The 16,667-nt window shown below is 48.3% G+C and overlaps 1 protein-coding gene across 4 annotated transcripts in view; it reads right to left on the bottom strand.

Annotated features, from left to right (window-relative positions):
• The window catches only part of mthfs (5,10-methenyltetrahydrofolate synthetase (5-formyltetrahydrofolate cyclo-ligase)), a 149,227-nt gene that overhangs the window by 99,053 nt on the left and 33,507 nt on the right, over positions 1–16,667 (bottom strand). The window contains exons 3-4 of one of the 4 annotated variants that reach the window (XM_070858704.1): positions 14,275–14,473; positions 8,600–8,622 (exon numbers count right to left, since the gene is read on the bottom strand). The exons of the other annotated variants lie outside the window; for them this stretch is intronic. Coding sequence (XP_070714805.1) covers positions 14,277–14,473 — 197 coding nt within the window. The 3' untranslated portion in view covers positions 8,600–8,622; positions 14,275–14,276. Of the gene's footprint in view, positions 1–8,599; positions 8,623–14,274; positions 14,474–16,667 lie in introns of those variants that run through there. 4 annotated transcript variants of the gene reach the window in all.

Raw genomic sequence — 16,667 nt, 5'->3', positions numbered from 1 at the left:
GAGAAATGAGCTCGAGGTTTCACTCAAACAATGGGGTCAGATTAACTTCATGGCCTGAATCAGAAAAACGTTTATCAGCGAGCCGACGACCAGACACACCCATCGACAGTAAGAGGAGACCACACTAAATGTGTATTTCAGGGAGTGGGATACAAGATGAGGAGTCATCTTCAATCTCACAGACTCTGCATATCTCCGCTGGTTGAATTACCGGTTGATGATGTGTGAATGTCGGCCATTCAGAAGCCTAGCAACTGAAACTACGGTTGGGGCAGGGCTTTGTGACAAACAGACTTTAAGACGGAAGGACATGTATAGGGAGACACACTGGGAGACACTCTCTCGCTCCCGGGGACTGCGGCAGTCAGGTGAAGACGGATGGGGACCGCTCATTCCCAGCTCCAGGGCCCACAATCGGCATCGGTGACGACCAGCCGGATTGGGCGATTGTATGTTGCAACCAAATCTCTCAGGGGCTTTGCCTGTGTGGTTTGTTGGCTTTAATAAACTAATCATTTTCGGTTGAGCCTTTGACTCTGGGATTTACAGGAACAAAATATACACGACACAAAGAACTGTAGTAAGGACAAGGAAAGCAAAAACCTTACAATCTAAGTCATTGATATAGATTGTAAATAGCTGAGGCCCCAACACTGATCCCCGCGACACCCCACTAGCTACAGCCTTCCAACCTGATAATGACCCAGTTATGCCCACTGTCTGTTTTCTGTCCATTAACCAAACCTCAATCCACGCTAATATATTACCCCCAACCCCATGAGCTCTTATCTGGAAAAACAACTTTTTATGTGGCATCTTATAGAATTGCTGTTGGAATTCTGGATTATAATACCTCTATTGGTTTCTCTTTTATCAATCTTGCTAGTTACATCCTCAAAAACTCTGATAAATTTGTCAAACATGATTTCCTTTTCATAAAACCGTGTTGACTCTGCCTAATGATACGATGATTTTCCCGACGACTGATGATGACTAACTGGCCTGCAGCACCCAGCTCTCTTTCTCCCTTCTTTCTTGAATAGCAGACTTACATTTTCTACCTTCCAATCCGCTGGGACTGCTCCAGAATCCAGGGAATGTTGGAAGATCACAACCAATGCATCCACTAACTCTGCTGCCATCTCTTTTCGAACTCGAGGATATAGGCCGTCAGGACCAGGGGATTGTTGGCTTTTAGTCCCATTATTTCTCAAATACTATTTCTCTGCTGGCATTAATTACTTTAGATTCCTAACTTTCATTAGCCCCTTGGTTCCGCACTATTTCTGGTATGCTTTTTGTGTATTCTACTGTGATAACCGAATCAAAATATTTGTTCAAAGTCTCTGCCATTTCTTTATTCCCCATTATAATTTCTCCTTTCTCAGCCTCTAAGGGACCAATGCCTACTTTTGTTACTCTCTTCCTTTATTACATATTTGTAGAAGCTCTTTCAATCTTTTTTAATATTTCTTGCTAGTTTACTCTCATGTTCTATTTTCTCCCTATTTATCAATTTTTTAGTCATCCTTTGCTGGTTCTAAAGCTCTCCCAATCCTCAGGCTTGTTACTGTACTTTGCAATATCATAACCCATCTTTAAATCTAACACAGATAGATTACTGTTCCCGTGAAGTGACTATTTCTCAATGGAATGTATATTCGTTGAGAATTTTGGAATATTTATTTAAATGTTTGCCATGGCTTATCTACCGTCAGGTGAGGGGACATTTAAAAATCTAGGGCTCTAAATTGCCCAGGAGTTGCTCCGTTTTTTTGGGAGCAACTTGATTTTTCTGGAGTATCTTAAAAATCCCCACTTTGCACATTCAATTTGCGCCGGTGTAAGTGAGTTAGTTAGGATTTTTTTAGTTTAGTTTGGTTTTTTTCAAAAGGGGGCGTTACCAGCCACCTACGCCCGTTTTGGCCATTTACACCACTTTGCACAGCTAATAGTTACTCCAAACTAACTTAGACCAGCGAATGTGGCCACTTGTGGCCGCATAGAAAACCCTTGCGGAGAGTTAAGAAATCAGCGCAGGTCGGTACATCGGAGGCCAGCAGAACTTAATGATTTGACTAAAGAATGTGAATAGGATCAAACAGCTATACAGGACATCATATGACAAACTTCGCAAAGTTAATTTACTATACAACAGAAGCATTCATGGAAGCTTAAACTACAAAAATAAAAGAAGTAAAGAGATAAAACATATTTACATAATTTGTTCAAAATATTCAAATAAAAAACAGAAGTATCTCCTGCCGGTAATTCTTATGTTCTTATGTAGGAAAGTATTTTCATCAACAGGGTTAAGGAAAGTCTTGAGTAAGCTCATTAAAATTACTGGATGCAGTTATCAGCCCCTCCCACCCCCAGATCAAAACTCCCCCCCAGATCAAAACTCCCTCCCACCCCCCATCAAAACTCTCCTCCTCCTCCTCCTGCCCCCCACCCCGATCAAAACTCTTTCCCCCCACCCCGATCAAAACTCTCCCCGCACCAACCTGTCTGTTGTAGCCTTAGCCCAGGAAGGCAGCAAGCCACTCGGCCCGGAAAGCATCAGGTCCCACGTTGCAGCACGCATCATCATCATCATCATCGGCAGGAGCTACTGCGCATGCGCGAACGATTCAGTGCGCATGCGGAGAGTTGCCGGCACTGTTTTTTGCACAGTGCCCTAGCTCCGTCCCCTAATCAACGGACCATGCCGTGCCAAGCCATGGGAGAGGCCACAGAGTTGCCAGAATCCAGAGACATCTTTTTGCTGCCGTTTTCAGCCCACAAAATCGGTGCATCACTGGTGATTGCAATGAAAAAACGTGTGGGCCAATTTTGAGCCCCTAAAGAGAAAAGTCAAGGCACTGGAGCAGTGTAGTGTATGGTGTAGGGTAAATATCAGCAGAGTGTGACAGGAGGGACAGTGAGTTTAATGGAATAATGCGTCAGCGAGTAAGGTGAAAGTAGGGATTAATGGTAAAAAGTTATAATTAAAGGCTCTTTATCTGAATGCACAAACATTTGTAACAAGATAGACAAATGAATAGCACAAATAGAGATAAATGGGTTTGATCTAATAGCCCTACAATGCTGCACTGCACAGTTTCTGGCAATGTCTGCTGATCCAATGCCTGACTATCCAGTTGGCAATATAGTAACTCATTGGCAGCAAAGTGCTTTGGGAACTCCGGATATCGTGAAAGGCGCTATATAAATGCAAGTTCATTCTCTCACACAGAGAAAAAACCGTATGCCGGCACACAGGCCATTCCCAGCTCGGAATACCATTTGCCACTGAGACATTAGGTCAGGTGACCAAATACTTGATCAAAGAGGGAGGTTTTAAGCCGAGTCCTAAAGGAGGAGAGAGAGGAGGAGAGGACAAGAGGTTTGGGGAGGGAATTCCTGAACTACAAATTGAGCTCTACCATGTCAAGCTCGGACCCAAGGTTGGGGAAAGACTGGGCCATTAAGGAGAAGCTGAGGGTCCTGCAGTGCCCCCTTGGTGAAAGCAAATGGTGGGAAGTAAACGGGCTGGGAATGGCCACGATTAGGTCTGTGTGACAGCATCCATTGTTCCCTCTTTATAGAGAGAAGCTTGCCTTTACATAGCGACTTTCACGGCCTCAGTACCTCCCAAAGCGTCTTACAGCCAACCAATCACATTTTGAAGTGTTGTCACTGTTGTAACGTAGAAAACTCCACAATCAATTCCGCACAGCACGATCCCACTAGGAGCACGGGGATAATGACCACATCCTCTGTTGTGGTTTCAGTGATATTGGTTGTGGGGTAAATATTGTCTGCAACACTCGGGAGAACTCCCCAGCCTTCTCTAAAATAGCGCTGTGGGATCTTTCACGTCCCCTGAGAGGACGGTTAAGTGAGGCTTGAACTCTTGACCTTCTGATTCAGTCAATGGAAACCCATTTGAAGGTTGATGGAGTCAGTGAGTGAGCGAATGAGCCTTCACGGGAGGAATACACCAAAAGCCAACGTATAGAGCGGAATGATAAAAGCTACAGCAGACCATTGGGCCCATCGTGCCTGCTGCTATCTCTATAACTGGAGCTGCCGATTCCAGTCCCCTTTCCCCGTCCTTCCCCTGGGTCCCACATAGTCCAAGTGCTGATGTTGTAAGGTGCCTCCGGCAGCGTTGAGCATCATCAGGGTCTGGGGGATTGGGCGCGCAAGCCTGCAGCGTCCCATCCTAGGGCAAGGAATTGCTGGCGAGCCAGGCCCAGCACTCACCTGTACGAACCCTGCCTGTATATCTGAGGGACCAAATACAAGGACTTTGCTCCCGGGGCAGAGTCTCGCTTGACCGGAGCACAGAGCAGTGAATCAGACATTGAGGGCCAGTGCACCTAACCCTTGGCTCTCCCCATTATCTCGCCATTAAAATCAACACCCGGGAATAATCAGGAGCACAAAGTATCCAGCACGGTGACCTCCGCCTTGCGCTGTCACTGGGCGAGGCGCAGAGCCAGGTTGGGAGAGCCACAATGTCGGTACTGGAAACACTCGGGATTTCTGAGCGATGACGGCATTTAGTTTTTTGGCTGGTTTCTTTAGCCGGTGTCATGGTGAAGGCCAATATACACAATTGGGTACCACTGATGCAGGTAAATGGACATCCAGACTGAAGGATGAACCATTCTAATGTACATTGATAGAGTGAGGATCAATAGTTGATCAGGAAAACACACGGGCTAGAATTTCTCCTCAAATCGCCGGCGGTAATTTGGCCGACCGTTACCGCGGTTACCACCCCCGATTAGCGCCGGCAGTAATTTTGGACGACCATTACCACCGCCGTTGCTGAAAATCCCCCGCCCACTTTGCAGATCCAAAACAGTCGGAAAATTCCCTCCCAGCCCGAAATTCCATTAAAATGTGTTTTTAAGGCCCGTTAACGCTGCGCTGGATACCGCCCATTGCTGGAGGACTGACCTGACTTGGGCCCAGCGACAACACTCCCTCCATTTTGCTGCAGCTTCACAGTGGCCCAGAAGATGGTGGATAATGAAGAAAAGCCATTGTTGATGCAAATGTAATGATATGTGCTGTACATATTAACAGATATGTGAGGTTTGTTCAACATGAGCAGCACTACTGTATTGAAGTGATTCTATGCGGATAATGAACTTTTGTATCATTTGAATGTGATTGGGAGAATTGGGAGAACTTTTCTTCAGCAGGCTTTGGGCTGACATATATGCGGAGATCCTGCTATAAATCGGTTGTGTGTTCGCTGAGTGACACTTGGACTCTGTGGTAGACGGAACATTACCTCACCAACGTGCAAACATTGTATCAGCAAGTCTATGAAGGATTGTGACCTGTAAAAGCCTTGCAAATGATTGGACCGTGCAATAAAAAAGTTCTCCTATTCTAACGGCTATTCAAAGAGGCTTGTTGTCTCAGACCCAGACCAGGCACTGAATTAAATCCCAGTACAGGATTGGAGAGAGAAAGGGGCTCACTGTCCCACACAGAGTGGGGAGGGGTTGTGTCCACGCAATGGGGGCTCATCCAAGTCACTGTGTGTACATAACGGCCCAAGGAGGGGGGGAGGGGGGGTCACTGTGTGTACATAACGACGCGAGGGGGGGTCACTGTGTGTACATAACGACGCGAGGGGGGGGGTCACTGTGTGTACATAACGACCCGAGGGGGGGGGTCACTGTGTGTACATCCAAGTAACCATACTTCACGGGGCTTTACAGTGTGACCGTGGGGCTATCCAGCTGGAGCAGGCATCACACTGTAATGTATGCCCCGGTGAGGATGCTCACAGGTTGCTGGAGCTGTTGCATTGTGAGCGGCTGACCCAGTTACATGATGTTCACAAGACTCAGGGAAACCCCAGTCAGTTGGGTCTGGGCCATCCAGGATAAGGTCTGAGTTTACAAGGGACGCCCTCAATCACACATTTACAGTTGTCTTTCATAAAAGTTGTCAATGTCCTAGGAGTGAGCGAGACACAGTACAATAATGGTTTCGTTGAATAAAATTTTATATAAAAGTCATAATTTTTCAACATGCCAACAATAAAATAATATTTTTAATGAATATAAATTCTCACAACAACAAACATTATAAAGAACAAACAGCAACAACAACAACAGTATAAACAGCACGGAAAAGACCCTGCCCCCTCCCATAATTCTACTTGCGCCCACCTTTCCCAACAACTTTCCCCAATCCCCCTGACCCTTGACCCTGACCCCCTCCTCCTCCTCCTCCTCTTCCCACTAACAATCCCCCTGACCCTGCCCACGTCGGGGCCACAGCGTTCTGCACCAGCACAGCACCTCCATTTATTATTATAATTATTATTACTTACATTATTAATTATATTCTTTTATATTATATAATTGTGAAAATTGTAAAGAATGTTCAAAAACGCGGCAAATGCTCCCAGCCCCATTCCCATGGAGACGCACCAACCTCTGCCGCTTCAAACTGTTGAGTGCGGTCCGTCTGTTGCCTGTGCATGCGCGGGTCACCTTTGACCCCGGAATGGCGGGAGAATGCGCAGACAAGCGTTTGCGGCCCTGTCACACAACGGTTCAGCTTCCCTTTATACAGGAAAGCTGATCGTCGACTTTGGCCCCGCTGCGCTCCGCTCCCGCACCGCATCACCGCCGTCGACATGGACCGTCCGAAAACCTCGGGAGCGCGCACCAGCGGCATTCCGGCCGTGGTAAAGACCCAACCGCCCCAATACCGCATAGGATCGGGCGCGGGCGATCTCCAGGCAATTTCTAGCCCACAGGCAGCTTATTTATGAAGGGTATTGGTAGAAAGTTAGATTACACAATAAACACTGAGAAAGCAGAAATCGGCCAAGGGAGAGCTTGCAGCCATGTTTGATAGTGACAGAGAATAAACAGACAGTGCTCCCCACACAGCCCACCCGCTCCTTGTAGATGGATATTAGGTTTTGAAGTACATGTAGTTCTTTGTGGACTCTGCTTTCTGCTTCACCAAACTGAGGATAAGAAAGGATTCCCTGAGACAGGTGGGTGAACATGTTGGTGGTGCAACAAACTGTACCAAGGGGTGGTGGGCGCTGGGTTTGTGCCCACAGCAAGTCCTCAATCGCCACTGGGCTGTCGGGGAGGGAGGGGATCTGACAGGAGATAGACCCTTCCCCACAGGGAGTAAAATGGGAGGGTGAGACAGCACAGGTCACTGTAGAATGGCACTGCCCGAGCCCAGGGAGCAGCTTGTCCACATTATTCTGGGTTGGGGAATGGGACGGGTCGTGTGCATGGCTCTAAAGGGAAACATTAAGGAATGAAATGAAACCTAAAGGGGTTTCCTTAATAAATAAATCCTATTTGTAAAATAAAGGCAGACAGTTCTTCCAATAAAATCTTTGTTTATTCAAAAATTAATTTTACAATAAGTGAGATTAAAGATTGTTGCTGAGGATAATTCCATCAGCAATTTTCCGAAAAGGGAATTAGCGGGGAATTTTAACCCCAAAAACGGGTGTGTTGGGGTCGCTTGGGAGGTGAAAGGGTTAAACATCTGAACCCCCCCCCCACTGCCGTTTTAATGGGGGCAGGCAACGAGGGAATTGCAGCCAACCTGCTCACAGGAGGTGGGGGGTTCATTTAAATATTATGAGGCTGGTATGCCTCAGATTTAACCCCCATTTCAAATGTTGGGTTTCTCAGGCCTCGGGGAATCAAGCAGCGAAAGTAAGGCGAGGCCTGCTGGATCCAGGAGGTAAGTGCCGATCCAGCATCCCTGCCTCACCCACACCCCCGTGATGGGAGACCTCCCCCAAGGCCTCCAATCCGTCCTGGAGGGTTCCCATCGCGCCCACACCACAGGCCTCGCATTCCACCCATGCAGTGAGCAAAATTCAGAAGAACCCCCCTGTGTTTGGGCTCATTTGAAAGGAAATTTAATTTGGGACAATCTACCGAAAAGTTTGGAACTCTAAAGTGCTTATGGAAGAAACTACGAATTTTTATAGAATTTTGGATTTTAAAAGACAAACTCAAGGCTGTGGACGGACCTACGGAGCTAGCAAGAGACAGTTTAATTAAGTAAAGCTACCTGGGTGTGAGAACTGAGTTAACCTGTCTGGAAGAATGAGTATTTGGAAATCTTCCTCCACAAGAGACATTACCATCACAGTATCACCCAGAGATAGCTCCCCATCAACACGGGTCTGGACAAACCATTTTCAGCATATACATCACAAAGAGGCCCAATCCAGCCTGTATGCAAAAGACTAAGCACAAAAGGACATTGCAATTACCAAACTAATATTTCCATCAGAAACAGTTTTTCGAAGATCAACCCAACCAAAACATATCAACTTTAACGAGCCCGACAAAATATTACAAAGAACCAAGCCCGCCAAAATTATACAAAGGATTGTGAACAGATTGGGCGGCAAGATTAGAACACTGAAATCATATAATTGGCCAGTGTTTTCAACAGAGGTTAGAGAGGAGAGGGAGGAGAGAGAAGAGAGACGAGAAGACAAAGAGAGAGTGGGGGAGAGAGGTGGTCGCTACTACCTCATCAAGACAAAGAGAGAAACCAACATGACAGTTGTAAAATTAACTTCTCCAGCCTTGAAGTCTTGAAGTCCTGAAGGAAGGAAGAACATCACCATCTACCATTAACTATCAAAAGGATTGGTAAGCATAGGTCCCTCCCCTGGAGTCTAACCTAGCTAGAATTAGGTATTGGGAGGTGGGAGGTATAATTTTACTGCAACCCCCCTTTGAATGTGTCATGTATGGTATTTTATCTGAGTGATTATAAGTTTGACCTTGTACCTTTCCTTGTACTGTTCTTTATTAGAGTGATTGTAAGTTTGACTGTGTATTTTCTTACTAGAGTAATAAGCCTGTTTACCTTGACTGTAATAAAACCAAAGTTCTTTGCATCAAACCAGTGTCCTCTGCACTTTTATCACACCCCCCAAATAAATCCAGAGTTCAGAATCAAGGGAGGGGGAGCGATTCGAAACCGCTCAAGTTGGTCAGAAGGGAACCTGACCCCCTCATAGAGACCACAACACACCCCACAACCCCCTTACAAAATGCCGACCGCGGCAGGACTCTGGTACACGGGGTGTGATGTAGAGAGTGCTGGTTTGGGGCAAAGAACCAAAATGGAAGAGAGGATTTCCTCCTATGTGTATAAGAAAGTGAATGTAACTAAGGAATGGGTGCTTAGTCTATTGCATGCTGAGCGTCTGGCTGATTCTGCAGCCCAGTGGACAGCAAGTAAAGATCACAAAGAAGCAGTAGAGAAAGCAATTTGGTTGGTCTGTCTACAGCGACAGGTCCAGCTGCTAGACAGAATGAATGAAACATTACAGGCAGAGTTATGGGAATGTGCAGAGAGCAACCAGGAAAGGGGTTATGTCAGAAGAAAGATTATCAGGAAAACAGGAAAGGACCCAAATAATGGAAAGGTTTAAAAACAGTCAGGGCTATTTTCAATGTCAGGTTACCGAGGCCAAAAGTAATGAAAAGTCACTGAGGGAGGAAAGCACTCGCCTCACCCTACAAGTAAAAGAGCTCCAGGAAAGATTAAAAGATGTGCAAGCAGCGTATAAAGTAGCTAGCACTAATGGGTTTGAATCGGGAGACCACGGTCCCTGCCAGCAACAAATTAAAAGTTTAAACCTTGCTCTGTCCAAGGCAAAAGGCATGGTATGCCTAATAAGCCCGGGCACGCCCCAGGTAAACCTGGAAGAGAAGGAAGAAACTACCTGGTCACTACCTTTGACACCGGTGACTACACCGATGCAGCAGCAGGAGGGGCAAATCAGTTGCGGGGCGGACAGGGGATAGTGAACCACCACCACCTGTAGCACCGCGTTTCAGTTTGGCTTGGCAGCAGGGAGGAGAGAGAGGTGAGCCAGAACAGGGAGAGCCAGAACTAGGGCCAATGTGCCCGGTCCTGCAACAGAAGTTTGGCCCGCCCACCCTTAACAGGGGTCTAGGGCCCCTGGAAAGTCAGCTTGTGGTCCCCCACACTCCCCACCAGCTTAGGGCTATGATAAGCCACCTGGGAAAGCTAACTCCAAAGGGAGACCCCTCGGTTCATTTTGTGGAAGTGGAAGTGGAACAGGCAGGGGATATTAATGGGTGCGATGATGCAGAAATGGCAAAGGTGCTTCTCCTATCCCTAGACAGCAAATTGTACCAGTCCCTCTCGACTGAGAGCAAAACAGGACAGAAAACACTTGCTGCCATCCAGAAAGACATTTTAGAAGCTATGGGCTGCAATGACAGGAGTCCCTTCTCTAGAGTAGAGAAAACGGTGCAGCTCACAGGAGAAACCCCACAGGCTTTTGCAGACCGACTGTGGTCGGTGTACAAAAGCGCCTGTAGTGGGGACATAGACAGGGATCACTTAAACCCGGACAAGTTAGCACACTGGCTCTGAAGCCTAGTAGCTAACAGTTTACCCAGAATAAGAAACAAGGCTGAGGCCTGGTCGACCCCAGAGATCCCCAAGCCACAGAACAGGGAGTGCTTAGGCAACTGACCCTAGCTTACAGAAAGGGCAGAGGGACAGAAGAGCACCCACAGAAGGGAAGGGTTCACGAAATCCGACCTAACCAAGACAAGAGGGAATGGCGCCATGAGGGGGGCAACCCCTCCGATACAAAACGTACCTGCTTTGGGTGCGGAAAGAGTGGGCACTGGAGAAGGGATTGTAAAAATCGTTGGAAGAATAGCGCAGGAAAGAATTCTCCAGCCTCTGCCCAAAAGACCGAGACAGATAAGCCAGTCCCTCCCCACTCGTTTGATACCTCTTTAACTGCGCTCGAGCTATCTTAGATAGCCCAGGAAAAGTAGCCACCGCCACCGGTACCGAAATTCCATCTGCCCCCTCCCAACCAAAACCATGACTAGGACAGGCACAGCCTCCACCTGTGTTCCCTCGAGTATGATGCATGGGGGAGACCGACCATACAGATGGAAGTGGAAATGGTGAAAGGGACTTACCTGCTGGATACCGGTGCCTCAAGCACCCTTGACTATGCAGCTAACCCCGCCGCCTCACCTCTGTCTAGCGGAGTCCCCTACAGCTTGGTGGGTTTCACAGGCACTGAACAGACTGGCTCATTCTCCGTTCCGCTCTCCATTCATTTAGGTACATAGAAACATAGAAACATAGAAAATAGGTGCAGGAGTAGGCCATTCGGCCCTTCTAGCCTGCACCGCCATTCAATGAGTTCATGGCTGAACATTTAACTTCAGTACCCCATTCCTGCTTTCTCGCCATACCCCTTGATCCCCCTAGTAGTAAGGACCTCATTTAACTCCTTTTTGAATATATTTAGTGAATTGGCCTCAACAACTTTCTGTGGTAGAGAATTCCACAGGTTCACCACTCTCTGGGTGAAGAAGTTCCTCCGCATCTCGGTCCTAAATGGCTTCCCCCTTATCCTTAGACTGTGACCTCTGGTTCTGGACTTCCCCAACATTGGGAACATTCTTCCTGCATCTAACCTGTCTAACCCCGTCAGAATTTTATATGTTTCTATGAGGTCCCCTCTCATTCTTCTGAACTCCAGTGAATACAAGCCCAGTTGATCCAGTCTTTCTTGATAGGTCAGTCCCGCCATCCCGGGAATCAGTCTGGTGAACCTTCGCTGCACTCCCTCAATAGCAAGAATGTCCTTCCTCAGGTTAGGAGACCAAAACTGTACACAATACTCCAGGTGTGGCCTCACCAATGCCCTGTACAACTGTAGCAACACCTCCCTGCCCCTGTACTCAAATCCCCTTGCTATGAAGGCCAACATGCCATTTGCTTTCTTAACCGCCTGCTGCACCTGCATGCCAACCTTCAATGACTGATGTACCATGACACCCAGGTCTCTTTGCACCTCCCCTTTTCCTAATCTGTCACCATTCAGATAATAGTCTGTCTCTCTGTTTTTACCACCAAAGTGGATAACCTCACATTTATCCACATTATACTTCATCTGCCATGCATTTGCCCACTCACCTAACCTATCCAAGTCGCTCTGCAGCCTCACAGCATCCTCCTCGCAGCTCACACTGCCACCCAACTTAGTGTCATCCGCAAATTTGGAGATACTACATTTAATCCCCTCATCTAAATCATTAATGTACAGTGTAAACAGCTGGGGCCCCAGCACAGAACCTTGCGGTACCCCACTAGTCACTGCCTGCCATTCTGAAAAGTACCCATTTACTCCTACTCTTTGCTTCCTGTCTGACAACCAGTTCTCAATCCACGTCAGCACACTACCCCCAATCCCATGTGCTTTAACTTTGCACATCAATCTCTTGTGTGGGACCTTGTCGAACGCCTTCTGAAAGTCCAAATATACCACATCAACTGGTTCTCCCTTATCCACTCTACTGGAAACATCCTCAAAAAATTCTAGAAGATTTGTCAAGCATGATTTCCCTTTCACAAATCCATGCTGACTTGGACCTATCATGTCACCTCTTTCCAAATGCACTGCTATGACATCCTTAATAATTGATTCCATCATTTTACCCACTACCGATGTCAGGCTGACCGGTCTATAATTCCCTGTTTTCTCTCTCCCTCCTTTTTTAAAAAGTGGGGTTACATTGGCTACCCTCCACTCCATAGGAACTGATCCAGAGTCAATGGAATGTTGGAAAATGACTGTCAACGCATCCACTATTTCCAAGGCCACCTCCTTAAGTACTCTGGGATGCGTCCATCAGGCCCTGGGGATTTATCGGCCTTCAATCCCATCAATTTCCCCAACACAATTTCCCGGCTAATAAGGATTTCCCTCAGTTCCTCCTCCTTACTAGACCCCCCGACCCCTTTTATAACCGGAAGGTTGTTCGTGTCCTCCTTCGTGAATACCGAACCAAAGTACTTGTTCAATTGGTCCGCCATTTCTTTGTTCCCCGTTATGACTTCCCCCGATTCTGACTGCAGAGGACCTACGTTTGTCTTTACTAACCTTTTTCTCTTTACATATCTATAGAAACTTTTGCAATCCGTCTTAATGTTCCCTGCAAGCTTCTTCTCATACTCCATTTTCCCTGCCCTAATCAAACCCTTTGTCCTCCTCTGCTGAGTTCTAAATTTCTCCCAGTCCCCAGGTTCGCTGCTATTTCTGGCCAATTTGTATGCCACTTCCTTGGCTTTAATACTATCCCTGATTTCCCTTGATAGCCACGGTTGAGCCACCTTCCCTTTTTTTATTTTTATGCCAGACAGGAATGTACAATTGTTGTAGTTCATCCATGCGGTCTCTAAATGTCTGCCATTGCCCATCCACAGTCAACCCCTTAAGTATCATTCGCCAATCCATCCCAGCCAATTCACGCCTCATACCTTCAAAGTTAGCCTTCTTTAAGTTCTGGACCATGGTCTCTGAATTAACTGTTTCATTCTCCATCCCAATGCAGAATTCCACCATATTATGGTCACTCTTCCCCAAGGGGCCTCGCACAACGAGATTGCTAATTAATCCTCTCTCATTACATAACACCCAGTCTAAGATGGCCTCCCCCCTAGTTGGTTCCTCGACATATTGGTCTAAAAAACCATCCCTTATGCACTCCAGAAACTCCACACTAAGTGGACTTGTGTCCTGATGAAGTGGGAGCAGGGAGAGGGATCCTGGGGGCTGACGTCATCCTTGGCCATGGGATCCTAGTGGATTTACAAACCACTGTCTTTAGGGGTCAGTCTGTACAGGACAGGAGAGTGAGGTGATGGTTATCCCGGGAAAACAGGGAAAAGGGACGGTGTGCACCATGAAACCAAAGGAGTGTTCCGACCTTGAATCACTGGTCAGTAACACCCCGATAGAATACCAAGAGTATGTGAGGAAAAACATTGCAGCTTTTGCCACTCACAAACACGACTGCGGGAGAATAAATAGGGTCAAGATTAGTATAGATGGGGTCCCCATGACCCGACCACAGAAACAGTACAACTTCCCCAGGGAGGCGGAGACAGACATGGAAACAGCCCTGGGGTCGCTGGTTAAACAGCGGGTATTGAGACCAATAGCTACCCAGGTAAACTCTTTATTGTGTCCGGTTAACCGGACAACTCCTGGAGAGCCAAGGTGGACTATCGAATACACAACCATAACATCCCCGCCTGTGCACCCACTGTTGCTGCTGTCGCCGACCTCATTGAAAGTATCCCAGCCTCCACGACCACCTTCACGGTGCTGGATAATTCCAGCGGGTTCTGGTCCATACCTTTAAGAAGGGAAGATCAGTACAAGTTTGCTTTTACCTTTAAAGGACAGCAATACACTTGGAACTGTCTCCCTCAGGGCTTCCACAACAGCCCCAGTATTTTCCATCAGTTCTGGCCAACTGTTTAAAGAGTTTCAGCAGACCCCAGCAATTAGTACAGCATACAGATGACCTGCTTCTGTTCACCGATGAGGGGGAGGAGCATGGCCCACTGCTGGCTGAGCTGGCTGGAGCTGCTGAAAGAAGAGAGATTTAAAGTAAACCCCAAGAAGGCACAGATTGGCCTGAAGGAAGTAAAATTCCTGGGACTGGCTGTGTGCGCTGGGGAGAGAGCCATTGACAAAGCTAGAAGGGAAGCAGTGCAGAAGTTACCCGCCCCCAACACAGTGACAGGAGTAAGATCTTTTCTCGGGCTAACCGGGTACTGCAGAGATTTCATTGAGGATTATGCAGCCACAGCAGCCCCTCTGCTTCGACTCCGACACAAGGGAGTGGAGTGGGAATGGGACAACGGTTGCGAGGCAGCATTTATCCAACTCAAGAAAGACCTGCAGACCGCGCCAGCTCTAGGGGCCATAGATGGGGGTAAAGAGTTTTTCCTGGAGGTAGCAGCCAGTGGGGACAGCCTGAGCGCAGTACTGCTCCAAGAGCGGGACGGCCGGCTGAGACCAGTGGTCTACTCCTCCAGGATACTCACGGACGTGGAGAAGGGATACTCCAACTGTGAGCGGCACCTCCTAGCCACTCACTGGGCTGGGAAAAGATCACTGATCTTCACAGGACGGTCCCCTATCACACTCCTAACCCACCATACGCCCACCCAAATGTTCCTGGATGGGAGAATTAAGGACGGGACAGTGAGCAGTGCCCGCATTGCTCGCTGGACCCTACTCCTCTCCCAGATGAGCCTAAGGGCAAAGGGTCTCTGCGAGCCAAGATTCGCAGCCAACATGATTTATCCAGGGACAGCCCACTGGTGTTCTGTAGAAGGGGTATGGGAAATTAACATAGGCTTTCGGGCTGGGTTACACCTCACAGGCCGAGAGATCTATGTGGACAGTTTAAGCACAGTATCTGCAGGTGAACGACTCACAGGCTGCGGAGTTTATGACCCCGAGACAGGCATTGCCCAGGCGATTAAACTCCCCAGTACTATGAGCGCCCAGCACGCTGAACTGTCTGCGGTGGTGTACGTAGTCACACACCCCGAAGAATTCCCTGCCCTAGACACAATTTGCTCGGACAGTATGTTCACATGCAATTCGTGTACGGAGTACCTGGCTATCTGGTCCCGCCGCAGATACACATCCGCAGACGGGAGACCCCTGGCAATTAAGCCCCTACTGGAAAAGATCATGAAAGCCGTAGGGGAGGAAGGGAATATCTACATACATAAGGTGAAGGCACATTCCACCTCAGAGCCCCGTAGCAAGGGAAACCAGTAGGCTGACATGTTAGCCAAGCAGGGGGCCCGCACGGGCAAGCTCTGGGATCCGTACAACTCAGGACCCATAGCAGCAGTCAGGGGCAGGATGGGAATGGGGAAGGCAGGGATAGCTTTGCCCCCGGACCTAAAAATGGTCCAGACCCAAGACCCCGTCCTCAAAACTGTCCTGAACACGTTAGCTAAAGGGGAAAGGGTAGACGGCCCGTACGGCACCGCAGCAATTGCCATTAAAGAAGGCATGCTGTTCAGGGGGAGCAATGGGTAGTACCGCAACAACACCGGAGAGAATTCCTCCAGCTGGCCCACAAGGGTCCAGGAGCAGGACACCCCGGACCTAAGACCACTTGGCAACGAGTGGAACAGACAGGGTGGTGGTCAGGACTCAGGGAAGATGTCCGCGAGTTCTGCGCTAGCTGTCTGGTGTGCACGACCAACAACCCCGCCTCCCGGAAAAGAAAGGTGTCGACGGGACATATCAGGAGGGTAGAGGGACCCTGGCAGTCGATCCAGATCGATTACATCAGGCCCCTACCCACTGACCAGAGAGGTTACAGTACTGCCTAGTATTAGTGGATGTATTCACCAAATGGGTGGAAGCCTTCCCATGCTGAACAGCCACTGCCCTGGGAACAGCTAGGATCCTGGTCAGAGAAGTGTTCTCCCGATGGGGACTGCCACAATACATGGAGTCTGACCAAGGGAGTCACTTCACCGGGCAGGTAATGCAGGAGACCCTTAAGGTACTCGGCATCAAAGGGAAATGGCATGTCGCCCACACCCTGCAGTCATCCGGGCCTGTGGAGCGTTTAAACCGTACAATCAAAGAAAGGCTGCGCAAAAAGACAGGGGACTCACCCAAGGGGTGGGTAGAGGTCCTACCACTGGTCCTCATGGGGATCCGGGCCAGCCAGTCAAAGAGCACGGGGTACTCCCCGTATGAGCTCATGACCGGCAGAGCCATGCGAACCCCCACTCATGTATTA

This window comes from Pristiophorus japonicus, chromosome 17 (genome assembly GCF_044704955.1).
Source record: "Pristiophorus japonicus isolate sPriJap1 chromosome 17, sPriJap1.hap1, whole genome shotgun sequence".
NCBI classification, from domain to species: Eukaryota; Metazoa; Chordata; class Chondrichthyes; family Pristiophoridae; genus Pristiophorus; species Pristiophorus japonicus.
Note: the sequence above shows the minus strand (reverse complement) of the source record. Positions and strands in the feature narration are given on the sequence as shown.